Source organism: Podarcis muralis, chromosome 5, assembly GCF_964188315.1.
Source record: "Podarcis muralis chromosome 5, rPodMur119.hap1.1, whole genome shotgun sequence".
NCBI lineage: Eukaryota > Metazoa > Chordata > Lepidosauria > Squamata > Lacertidae > Podarcis > Podarcis muralis.
In genome coordinates, this window is record NC_135659.1 from 2,309,479 (window position 1) to 2,322,704 (window position 13,226).

The 13,226-nt window shown below is 42.1% G+C and overlaps 1 protein-coding gene across 2 annotated transcripts in view; it reads left to right on the plus strand.

Moving 5' to 3' along the window:
- Positions 1 to 13,226, plus strand: part of COLGALT2 (collagen beta(1-O)galactosyltransferase 2) — a 66,134-nt gene that overhangs the window by 36,685 nt on the left and 16,223 nt on the right. For both annotated transcript variants that reach the window (XM_028732211.2, XM_028732213.2), the window contains exon 5: positions 8,956 to 9,160. In XM_028732211.2, the coding sequence (XP_028588044.2) occupies positions 8,956 to 9,160 (205 nt within the window). The remainder of the gene's footprint in view (positions 1 to 8,955; positions 9,161 to 13,226) is intronic.

Below are 13,226 nucleotides of genomic sequence, written 5' to 3' on the forward strand. Positions count from 1 at the left end.
AAATTAATTCGTTCCGCAATTTTTGTCGTCTAGCGAATTTTTCGTCTTGCGAAGCACGAAATCCCATAGGAATGCATTGAAAATCAATTAATGCGTTCCTATGGTCAAAAAAAGTCCAAACAAAGCCAAATTTGGTACAACAACAGTTTATTAACTGCTCTTTAAAGTCACACATACTGCAAAGAGCAGTTCAAAAATTGAAGGGAAAATAAATTAACTTTATAAACAAAACATGTCTTTGTTTTTAGACAAAGAAAACAAAGTCGCGAGACGTTTTCGTCTTGCGAAGCAAGCCCATAGGGGAAATTTGTCTTGCGAGGCAAATCGAAAACGGAAAAACCTTTCGTCTAGCGAGTTTTTTGTCTTGCGAGGCATTCGTCTTGCGAGGTACCACTGTATTCGGTGGAGAAATGAAGCCTTTGAAAGAAAGATTCTCGAAAAGGATTTGCATCTTGCAGGCTTCTTAAGATGAAACAAAACACTGTTTTTCCTCTGCCACTCCTCGTTTGTCTTTTTTTTTTTTTTGTAATGCAATTAGAGTCCAATGATTTCACTCATGCCTTTTCCCTTCTGGGATTAATTGCTCACAGTCTGAGATCTGTGTGCAGCTGGAGCAGCCTGGTAGCTGCAGTTCTCTGGCGCTGATTACTGTTCAGCGTTAGGTTTGTCAGCTAGCCTTGGTTTGCAGACCATTTGGGGTCCATATTTCTGACAAATGGAAACAACTCCCAGCAAATCCACAAGGAATTGTTGATAATAGTGAAAACCAAGGCAACAAAATAGCATGCACACCTCTGCATGAGAAGCTACTCTCTCAATGTGATTGTTTTAGCAACTTGGTGTTTGGAATGACCTTCAGATCTGCCTCTGTCTGTGTCAGACTGTTCTCATAACTTGGCAGTGGGCTCTGGAGAGTAGTTTTTGCAGGGTGGACTCTTAGGCAGTTGTTTCCATTGCTGAAAGTTCTGGTAGCGTGATTTGTGCAAAAAACCCCACCAAACCCCAATCTGTCTGAGCATGCTAAGAATTGCCCAGTTTGGGAGAATGTTTACTAGGCATGAGACTATGCCGTGATTTCAGGTGCCCTTGTCCCAGCCAAAAGCCCAAGGAGAGTTCTAGGGAGCTGTAAAAAGTTATTTAAAGATGTTCCATCTGTGGTATTCCTTCCTGAGTGATAAAAAGCTTTCAGATTCCCTTCACCTTGTGTCCAGATGTTGAACACACTGCCATAACAAAAATAACCCAGTCAATTTCCCATAGGCCAATGACATAGAAGAAGCTTAGATTGTAAAAATTCATATTTTAAATATGCTCCTTAATTATGCTAAATGTGTTTTTGTTCGGCCTACTAGTGGACAATTGGACAACAGCTAGTCTAAGCTGATGCTCTTTCTGGATGGGTTTTGCACTGGTGCTTTCTGCAAACAAAGAAGTTTTTTCTGTCTTGAATGTGGGGTGGGGGGAAAAGAGCTTGCCAAGATATGTTTCTGACTGGAAGGAGCAGCTTGTCAGAATACTGGTGTCCTAGGACCTAATGCTTGCTTCCTATCTGCTCATCATATACATCTGTTAAATAAACAGCCTGTTTCAAAGGCACCGTACGTCGTCCAGCACACTCTCCTTTCTCAAAAATTGACATTTAATACTTGCTGGTCCAAGTATTTCCTGCAGAGTGTTCAGTCTCAGGTAATCCTACTGTGTACAATGGAAGTGTTGTTGATGTTGAGCTTGTTCAGTGGTTATCATTTATTTGTTCCGTCTGGGCGATGCCATTGGGCCTCTTTTGGGTGGGCTTTTATCCCCCTCTTTAAAGGAATAGGTGTGTTCTCTGGGGTGCTTGTCTTTGGAGGCCCAAGTAGTATTGGTGGCATGAAGCACCAGCTTAGGCTAATGCATCATAATGCATTAATGCCCTTGTAACTTTATGTTCAAAGCGTTGAAGTGTGCAGTATCCTAGGCTGTTTTCTGAAGGCAGTTTGGAAATTACAAGGGAGTACAAAATACTGGAACTAAGGACTGGATAGGGGGACACGGGTGGCGCTGTGGTCTAAACCACTGAGCCTCTTGGGCTTGCTGATCAGAAGGTTGGCGGTTCGAATCCCTGCAATGGGGTGAGCCCCAGTTGCTCTGCCCCAGCTCCTGCCAACCTAGCAGTTTGAAAGCACACCAGTGCAAGTAGATAAGTAGGTACCACTGCAGTGGGAAGGTAAACTGTGTTTCCATGCACTCTGGTTTCCGTCATTGTGTTCCGTTGTGCCAGAAGTGGTTTTGTCATGCTGACCACATGACCCGGATACCTGTCTGTGGACAAACGCTGGCTCCCTTGGCCTGAAAGCAAGATGAGCGGAACAACCCCAGAGTAGTCTGCGACTGGACTTAACTATCAGGGGTCCTTTACCTTTTAAGGACTGGATATATTTTATGCTTCTGTCTAGCCTTGAAACCACCTGCACTGGCTCCCAGTCTTGTTTCTAGTCCTAATTCATGTTGTTGGTTTTTACTTTATAACACTTTAAATGGCTTAGGACCTGGATACCTCAAGGGCTACCTCCTCCAGCACAAATCTGCCTAGGTATTAAAATTATCAACCAAACTTAGGGTTGCCACCTGTCCTGTATGATACAAGATTGTCCCATATGCCAGTGGAAAATGCTAAGTCCTGTATTGATACAGTTTTGTATTTCAGGTTCTCTCTCTCTCTCTCTCTCTCTCTCTCTCTCTCTCTCTCTCTCTCTCTCCCCCTCCCAAGTTTAGGGATCCTCTCCAAATGCATGTGTTTGAAAGGGTGTGTGAAAGGTCATATATTTAAGCTCCGGGTAGCCAAGCACAGGCACATTTGCAAATTTGTTTGTGTGTGCGTGCGTGCAGGACAAATTCTAGAGGGGCCATCCTGCTAGGCTGCAACAGATTGTAATGGATTGTTTTGAAGTCACTTCAGTACCAGATGGGGAAAAAATGATCCCAACCCTGTCATGTATTTTGCCAGAAATCGTGTCCTCCCTCAAAGAGGGCACGTGTTGCGGTGAGACCTGGTGTTGTGGGTGGGTAAGATTGTTCAGCCACAATACCTGATCAGTAGGTCCCTCGATGTTGAGTTCCATCTGGCCAATGGGGTGCAGTCCAAACGGATCGAGGGACCTATACATACCCATGCACGTGACCCAGAGCTTCCTCTTTTGGTGCATGCATTCGGAACACCTGCCCACCTCTCCTTACTTTTAGGGCTTGCGTGCTTGACCTTGCTATGCCATCGTGTGTCATTGGGACAGGGGCATGGTAGGAATTTCCCCACTTGGCTGATTGGCTGTTGCCATTAGGGTTTCGTCTGCCGCATAGCAAATCGTCACAACTTGTAAGGTTGCGGATGGGCTCTGGTTCATGTGATAGGGATGGGAGAACGCTCTCGCCAGCCCTATGTGAAAGGTATTCCGTTAAAGGAATCCAGGGACTCAAATGGTTTGGTCAACCCCTGAGAGGGGGTTGTGCCCGTGCCTGAGTCCAGGGGGACATCTGGGTGGCGGACATAGTCTGTTCCCGATTTTTCTTTTTCTTTCTTTTTTTTTTATAAGATATTTATTAGCGTTTTACAAAAAACATAGGTTTACAGAATAAAAGGAATTAAAACAGAAATTAACATACTAAAAAGAAAACATAGAAGAGAGGGGGGAAATACAAAAAACAAATAGCTAAGAAAAAAATAAAAAAATAAATCCATTTTTCAATATCTTTAAGTTCATTTGCTTGTTTCCTTGACCTCCTCACACCTCCCCTTTTTGTATTCCCATTTACATAATCAATTCAGCAAATCCTTGCCCTCTTTCATTTATCTTAACTCTATATCTTAACCTATTATAACTATGCATTTTCATCCATTATCAATCCATATTTGCATATTCTTATTAACCTTGTTACCAATACCACTTATTTTCAATCCAACATCATTTTAACATTCATTAATTTTACAGTATTTCTGCAAGTAGTCTTTAAATTTCTTCCAATCTTCTTCCACCAACTCTTCTCCCTGGTCTCGGATTCTGCCAGTCCTTTCTGCCAATTCCATATAGTCCATCACCTTCATCTGCCACTCTTCCAGGGTGGGTAAATCTTGTGTCTTCCAATACTTTGCAATAAGTATTCTTGCTGCTGTTGCATACATAAAGAAAGTTCTATCCTTCTTTGGCACCAATTGGCCGACCATGCCCAAAAGAAAGGCCTCTGGTTTCTTCAGGAAGGTATATTTAAATACCTTTTTCATTTCATTATAGATCATCTCCCAGAAAGCCTTAATCTTTGGGCACGTCCACCAAAGGTGAAAGAATGTACCTTCAGTTTCTTTGCATTTCCAACATTTATTATTGGGCAAATGATAGATTTTTGCAAGCTTGACTGGTGTCATGTACCACCTGTAAATCATTTTCATAATATTCTCTCTTAGGGCATTACATGCCGTAAATTTCATACCTGTGGTCCACAACTGTTCCCAGTCAGCAAACATAATGTTATGTCCAACATCCTGTGCCCATTTAATCATAGCAGATTTAACCGTCTCTTCCTGAGTGTTCCATTTTAACAGCAAGTTATACATTCTTGAAAGTATCTTAGTTTTGGGATCTAACAATTCTGTTTCCAACTTTGATTTTTTCACCTGGAAGCCAAATTTTTTGTCCAAATTATAAGCCTCTCTTAATTGATAATAGTGAAGCCAGTCTCGCACTTTATCTTTTAATTTCTCAAAACTCTGCAATTTCAATTTGTCTCCTTCTTGCTCCAAAATTTCCCAATATTTCGGCCACTTGGCCTCCATATTGGGCTTTTTCTGAGCCTTTGCTTCCATCGGTGACAACCACCTTGGGGTTTTATTTTCAAGTAATTCTTTATATCTTATCCAGACATTGAACAATGCTTTCCTGACAATATGGTTTTTAAATGCTTTATGTGCTTTAACCTTGTCATACCACAAATATGCATGCCACCCAAAAACATTATTAAAGCCTTCCAGATGTCTGTGTTCTCAAGAAGCAGCCATTCTTTCAACCAGCAGAATGCTGCTGATTCATAATAAAGTTTAAGGTCCGGCAGGGCAAATCCACCTCTTTCCTTTGCATCAGCTAGTATTTTAAATTTTATTCTGGGCTTCTTGCCCTGCCAGACAAATCTAGAAATGTCTCTCTGCCACTTCTTGAAACAGTCCATTTTGTCCAAAATTTGTAATGATTGAAACAAAAACAACATTCTTGGCAATACATTCATCTTTATAACAGCAATTCGACCCAACAAGGAAAGCTTCAAATTTGACCATATTTCTAAGTCCTTTTTCACTTCTGACCAATATTTTTCATAGTTGTCTTTAAATAAGTTCCCATTTTTAGCTGTCATGTTAATCCTCAGGTATTTCACTTTCTTAACCACTGTTAAACCTGTCTCATTCTGGAACCTCTCTTTCTCAATCGGTGTTAAATTTTTCTCAAGAACTTTAGTTTTTAACTTATTCAACTTAAATCCTGCCACATGACCAAATTCTTGAATCAGTTCTAATACTCTTTTAGTACTAGATTCTGGCTCCTGTACAGTCAATACTAAATCATCTGCGAAAGCTTTCAGTTTATATTGTTTGGCTCCGACCTTTATACCTTTGATCAGACGGTCCCTTCTGATCATATTTAACAGAACCTCCAGGACCGAAATAAAGAGCAATGGGGAAATTGGGCAGCCTTGTCGTGTCCCTTTCTCTATCTTGAATTCCTCTGTCACCACATTATTAACTATTAATTTAGCCTTTTTTTCTGAGTAAATTGCACGTATACCATTTTCAAACCCTTGACCAACCCCCATCCCCTGAAGATTTCTCTTCATAAAGCTCCAAGAAATATTATCAAAGGCTTTCTCCGCATCCACAAAAATTAAAACTGCTTTGATGTTGATGTCCACTTGCAGCTTCTCCAAAATGTTAATTATATTCCTCGTATTGTCAGACAAGTGTCTGCCTGGGAGAAAGCCAGCTTGGTCCTTATGTATCTCTTCCACTAATACTTTTTTTAATCTTTTGGCCAAAATGCCAGCAAATATTTTGTAATCCACATTAAGCAGGGATATGGGGCGGTAATTCTTGAGTTGTGTCTTTTCAGACTCAGTTTTCGGTATAAGTGTAATATATGCTTCTTTCCACGACTCTGGCGCTTTCCCCCCCTCCAAAATTTCATTACAAACCTCCTTTAGTGGTTGAATTATCCAGTCCTTCAGAGTTCTATAGTACTTTGAGGTTAAACCATCCGGCCCTGGAGATTTGCCCAACTGCATATTCTGAATGGCACCTTCTACCTCCTGTTCTGTAATTTTGTAGTTCAGCATTATCTTGTTTTCTTGAGAGATTTTTTTGTAATCCATTTGTTTTTAAAAATTGGTCTATATCAAACTCTTTCTGTGGCCCTTGTGTATATAACTGTTTAAAGTACCTCTGGAAACATTTTCTAATTTCCACTGGATTCTGAATGTTCTTTCCTTCCACTTCCTATTTAGTAATAGTGTTAAGCTTTTGTCTTTTTTTCATTTGCCAAGCTAACAATTTCCCACATTTATTAGCCGATTCAAAAGTCCTTTGTCTCATTTGTTTGATTTTCCATTCAATTTCCTGATTCATCATCTTCATATATTGCACTTGATATAACTTTATCTCTCTCAGAATCTCTTGTGACTTTGGTTTCACTCTCAGTTTCTTCTCGCCCTCTTTTATTTTTTCCAAATTTTTTTCTTTTTTCTCATTTTGAGCTCTCTTCTTTATTGAATTCTGTTGAATCAGAAACCCCCTCATAACTGCTTTACTTGCGTCCCAGATTACTCTTTTTTCAATGGTAGTGTTCAAATTTATCTCAAAATAGTCTCTCAATGTTTTTTGGGCCTTCTTAATAACCTCTTGATCTCTAAACAAGGTGTCATTCATCCTCCATCTGAAGGAACCGATTGGTGTTAATTTCATCTCCAGTTTCACGGCATTATGGTCGGAGCACGTTTTGGGGCAGATCTCTACTTTTCAAGTCTTAGGTGCCAGTCCTTTAGTTATCCAGATTTGGTCAATTCTTGTCCGTGTCATTTTGGCCTCAGAAAAGAAGGTTCCCTCTCTACCCAAGGGATTCCTAGTTCTCCAAATGTCAATCAAATCCATATTGTCAGTCAATTCAAAAAAAGGTTTGGTAGTCTGCCATCTTTGGTAACTACCTGTCTCTGCGACTTATCCATGTTTGTTGATACCACTCCATTCATATCTCCCATCAAAATAATGTTGTAGTCCATATAATCTAGCAAAGTCTCATGCAACTTCTTAAAAAATTCAGATTTCCCCTCATTCGGTGCATATACTACTATCAAAAATTTTTCTCCTTGTGTTTGAATTTCAATTGCTACAAATCTTCCTTGATCATCTTTAAAAACAAATTTCGGCGCTAGGCTCTCTTTTGCATAAATAACTACTCCTCGCTTTTTAACCTTGTCCGATGAAATAAACTCTTGGCCCAGTCTTTTATTAATCAATACTTTCCTGTGTAGCCTTATCACATGTGTTTCCTGTAAACAAATCAGGTCCAATTGATCCTTTTTCAATAAATGAAAGACTTTCTTCCTTTTCTCCGGGGAGTTAAGTCCATGAATGTTCCAGCTTAATAGTTGCAGAGACATAATGTATTTAGTTCGCTTTTCCTCCAACTGCTCCCAGTAAATCCTCTTGTTCTGACGGTGGTATCACTTTCTCTAACTTGTCCAATCCCAAAGGTAGTGATACTTTGTCTAGTATTCCTGGTCTTAGGGCTCTTGGCTCTTCTTCAACTCCTTTTTGCAGGTCTTCTCCGTGTTCTCTCAGAAATTTTTCTTTATCCTCCACTGATCTTATTTTAAACTTTTTACCTTTGAAGGTAAAAGATAGGCCTTGGGGGAATTCCCACCTGAAGATGGTTCTATTACCTCTCAGCAGGGCCACCAAATCTCCGTAGTTAGACCTAAGGTCCAAAAGATATTTCGGAATGTCCTTAAATATCTCCACTCTTGATCCGTTTATTTCCAAGGTCTTCTGGAAGTGCAGACTCAATATTTTGTCTCTCTCCTCTTTTGATCGAAGGGTAATCAAACAGTCTCTCACCCTGTTCCCGATTTTTCGCCCATCCAAGTGTTCACCCTTGGCTGACCTATGCTGGAACCCTGGGTCAGCGCTACCTGCATGGCAGGGAGCTAGTCAAACCAGAGCCTAAGCAACCATTCACTTTCTGTAATCAATAAAGTTGTGGCCTAAATTCTGCCAAAAACCAAACTAAAACTTGAGTCAAGTGTGAATTTATTTAGGGGGGAGGTTTCTGGGTCTGAACATTGCAACAAAGGTAGCAACCCTAACCAAACTCCCTCTGTTACATTTTTTTACCATATGAGGTGGAAATCTAAAGAGGTCTGACATTATTGTACTCTCACCACCACATTGGAACAGGCTACCAAAGATGCCAACTCTAATCTTTATCAGTGTCACGTGAGGGCTGTTTTATTCTCTGGGGCTGTAGAAATTGGTTTGGTTGGCTGACTGAGGTTTTTGGTTTTGTTTGTTTGTTTTTTGAGTGGGTTGTTTTAAGGTGGCCAAGAATCATTTTAAATGGGGTAAAATAAAACAGATAGTATGTGCTTAGCCTTAGCTAGCTCCTTTTGTCTGACTTTTGGTGCTCTTTCTTTTTTATTGTATGAATTCCTTTATTGATGTTTCTGTTTTTCTATTTCTGCAAGCTGCTTTGGGGCATGGATTGTTTACACCTGAAAAGTCTTGCATAAAACAAGTTAACATAAACAGGTGCTGCAAGGCATTTGTTAGGCGATTGGATTTCTAGATCTGGACAGTCCTACAAATTGTGTACCTTCAGATTGTGGGCTTTTGCTGCTAGCTGAAATGATTCTCGTTTTAATGAGCTTTGTACTATCATTTTATTCTAGGGCTACTACAAGAGAACACCAGATTATGCCCTGATCAGGGAGTGGAAGAGGACTGGTTGCTTTGCAGTCCCAATGGTTCACTCCACATTCCTGATTGACCTGAGAAAAGAGGCATCGGATAAACTGGTGTTTTATCCCCCACATCAAGATTATACCTGGACCTTTGATGACATCATTGTCTTTGCCTTCTCAAGTCGACAAGCAGGTAGACTTCTGAACTAGCTATGGAATAACGGATTGGAGAATGCAGTGAATCCAGGGAGGGTTTAAATTACCTATTTGTGACAACTCAAAGAGAAACAATTTACGGTATTACTATTTTAAAAACAAAAACCCTGAACTCTAAGAGTGTTTAGAGTGACAATGGCAGTATACATGTGGCGTCTTTTGTACTCGTGCATGAACACTAAGGGACCATGTGGTGATCAGCCAATCCTTTCACAAGTTGGAGCTAGTGTGTTAATTATGTGACCCTTAAACAAAGGAGCAAACAACCTGCCATATTTTTCCATGTATGACTGATAGGGAATGCTGGTGTTTGGTGGCGGTGGTGAGCAGGTGAGTAGTGGCAGGTGGGTGAGCGATTGGCAGTGGCGACCTCCCCCCCCCCCCCCGAAAGCAAAACAACTCAAGGGCAATCTTCCCCTTATTGGCTACAGTAGAGAATGCAGGACCCCCGTTGGAGGAGTGGTATGGCCCTAGCTGGGTGTCGGACAGAAGCCACTCCTCCCGGATCCTTTTAATAGGATGACCTTTTCCTAAAGGAGGGGCAGGCAGAGCCTGCAACCTCCTCTTCACCAAAGATCTAGGGTAACCCAGTGCCTTACCACCTAACAAAGTTGTAACAAAACCAGGCAAAAACCAGATGGCCAGTGCCAGTTTGCCAAATGGAAAAATTCCTGCCCACCCCTGTTAATACTGTGGCCGACTTGGTCCATAGCAAGGCCAAAGCACAAGAAAAAGCAAACAGATTGAGGGAGGGTCTGCCGGAGATCAACAAAAAAGGCAGGAAAGACTTCTAGGCAGGCCACAATTCAGCGACCCCTGGGATCGGGTCCAAGCGTCCCCATTGGCTGTTTGGGCTCACTGCCAGCAGAACACCTGTCCAAGAGCTTCCGGCATTGGCCAATAGCTGGCAGCCGGGCGATCTGGCCTGCCATTTGTCGGATCACTTGTGGGCCTGGGGCCTGGCCACAAACACCGCCCACCAATGAGGGTGAGCAGACTTATAAAAGGTCTCACATGTTATTGAATACCCTACAGAGATTAAAAGCAAGATGCTGATCAAGGCACAAGGGAAAAGGAAAGCGGGTAGAGAGGGAAAAGGAAAACAAAGCAAATGACTTGAGAGGAGATGATACTACTAAAGAGGACGAAAAGTATTGCTTTGAAATGATTGTGGAAATAGTTTTACACAGGAAAGCAGGCCTGAGGCTGGGGAATGAGAGAGCCGGATGTGCAAGTAATGGATTATATCACTGCCCAATCCCTTCACATCAAGATATATTTTCACCCATTCCCCATAATGATACCTGGCAGTTGAACTGTGGTTTGGCAAGAATCGTAGTCAGCTGGTTGCCTTAGAAAATAGAGTTCATAATGGGGCCAATGCACAACAGCCCTTTCCACAGGCAACCCCACACTTCTAAAAACAATCCCTGGGGGTTCTGCTATTAATAATCTGCGCCGCTGTAGCTGTCTCAGCAGATTGTGTCTGCATGAAAATGTTCAGTTTTTGAGCTTGGATTCCCCTCTCCTGGAAAATCAAAACAAAGGGACTACTGGTGCAAGCAGGGTGGGAAGGGCCAGTAAGAGCTGGAATTACCTGTTTTGAACATTGGAAGTCAGCTTTTGCGTAGCCTGAATTTCTGCTTCCTATTAGGGCTGCTATTCCTGATCTACAGCAGGCTCAAATGCCAACGAAAGAAGGGACGCGCATGTTCAGGAGAGAATCACATGTGCACACACAATGGTTTCACTGTCTAACTGGTGTGGCAAAAATAGCAATACAGTGGTACCTCAGGCTAAGTACTTAATTCGTTCCAGAGGTCCGTTCTTAACCTGAAACTGTTCTTAACCTGAAGCACCACTTTAGCTAATGGGGCCTCCCACTGCTGCCAGAGCACGATTTCTGTTCTCACCCTGAAGCAAAGTTATTAACCTGAGGTACTATTTCTGGGTTAGTGGAGTCTGTAACCTGAAGCGTATGTAACCTGAAGCGTATGTAACGCAAGGTACCACTGTACAAGCTTCAGCTGTCTCTTCTGTTGGGTCTCATCCCAAGTGTCTCTGTCAAGGGGCCTGTGTTCCAGTGATGTGCTGAGCTGGGTCTGTTGCCTAATGGGTAGCTAATGACATTGGGCTGAGTCCTGCACCTGGCTATGACATTCTTCATTGAGCCTGGTGTGCTTTGGTAGCACAGCAGTTTCACATCTTGTTCTATTGAAGCACAAATGTGAAGGCTGAACAACGAGTGAAGGCAAACTTGGGTTTTCAAACATGTGCATTGCACAAGGAACCAGTACTAGCTATTGCTTCCTCCTCAGTACGCTTTCAGTTGTAATCCTGAATTTGCCACGGGCAGAATTCTTGGTCTGAAGTCACAGGACACCAACACTTTGCTGAAGCTAATCAAGTCTGCTGACATCACTCTGCAGGTGGCTGGAGCCAACAGAAACCAGCAGGGATGGTTCGAGATACCCAGTCCAAATTTCCCCCAGTCCAATGCAAGCAGCTTTGGGTGGCTCTGCCTGCCATTCCAGCTACACACCAAATATTATCCATCTATTCTCATTCTGTTGGAACTATTGGATTATACCATTTGGCTGCTGTCAGTACAGTACTTTGGCCACAGTTTTAAAAAGCCCAACTAAATTTCAGCGTTGTAATCTCACCCAATAGAAGACTTATTAGTGTCAGATTCATATGTATGTGATATCCTTTCATTTCTTGTATATATGCCTAGTGATATTTTCCTAAGTATTCTTAATCTTCTCACATATCCACCAAACAGGAATACAGTCTGCAATTTCTCCTCACATTTCCAACATATTCCACTGACATCTGGGGTATAACTTTGCTAGACAGTGTGAAGATGACACTGTATAACATCTTATTAAAATTTTCTTTTTCCACAAGGTGAGAAAGCTGTGTATGAAGTAAATATTTCTTTCCACAATTCATCTGAGATGCTTTTTTCTAATCTTTTTTTGCAACTCGTGTAGCTTTGCTTGCTCTTTCCCTCTTAATCTGCTTTCTCCTTGGGGCCAAAGTTGGCCACACAAGCCGCCTTAGAGCCCCCTTGTTCTCCTCTAATAAGGGATTAAAACTCTCCTCCTCCTCTTTAATGGTGTCCTTTTCATAATAATCTTTTCTTTTTCTTTTTCTTCTTTTTTATTATTAAGTTTTACAACATATTACAACATATCTAATCATCAAAATGCAAAAAGGAGAAAACATTCCCCCAATCTCTCCCCCCCCCCCGCCGCCTTGGACTTCCCTCAACTTCCTCTTCCAGTTTTTCCCAATATTGGCTTCCCCTGCTTTCTTTTTTATACTTCCATATGAATTCTCTATATAAATTATGTATTAATTATTGTTATCTTTTATTACTTAAACATCACCTTCATAGCTTTTATACTTATTTTTGTCAATTGTAAATGTTTACTCAAAACGTGCTGGTGAGTCTATTTCTTTACATTGTTTCTGTAGATACAACATAAATGATTCTCATTCTTTTTAAAATTCGCTATTATCTTTATCTCTGAGTCTTCTGTTAATTTTGCCATTTCAGCGTATTCCATTAGTTTTTGTATCCATTCTTCCCTGGCTGGTATTTCTTCACTTTTCCATCTTTGGGCTAGTACACAGGTAGGCAAACTAAGGCCCAGGGGGCGGATGCGGCCCCCCAGGCTCATAAATCTGGCCTGTGGAGCCTGCTGCCTGCTCAGTCTGTCCCTGCCCGCTGCGGATGCCTCGCCGCATTGGGACTGACTTCCGTGATGCTGGCACAGGTTCTGGGCAGGCGGCGACACTGGCATGGTTTCAGATTGGCTTCAGGAAGTTCCTGCAGCCAATCCAAATCCTCGCCGCCCGTGGCTGAGGTAAACTCGGCGCGGCCATGGACGGAGAGGCCAGTGGATGGGCGGCGGGTCTGGGCCGCGCCATGGGCATTGTGATGGGCACATCGCAGGGCTTCAGCTGGAGCTTGGCGCGCCTGCTGGCCTGGTGCCCGGCTCGGCGGCCACACTAGAGCAGCTGGAGGTTGAGCT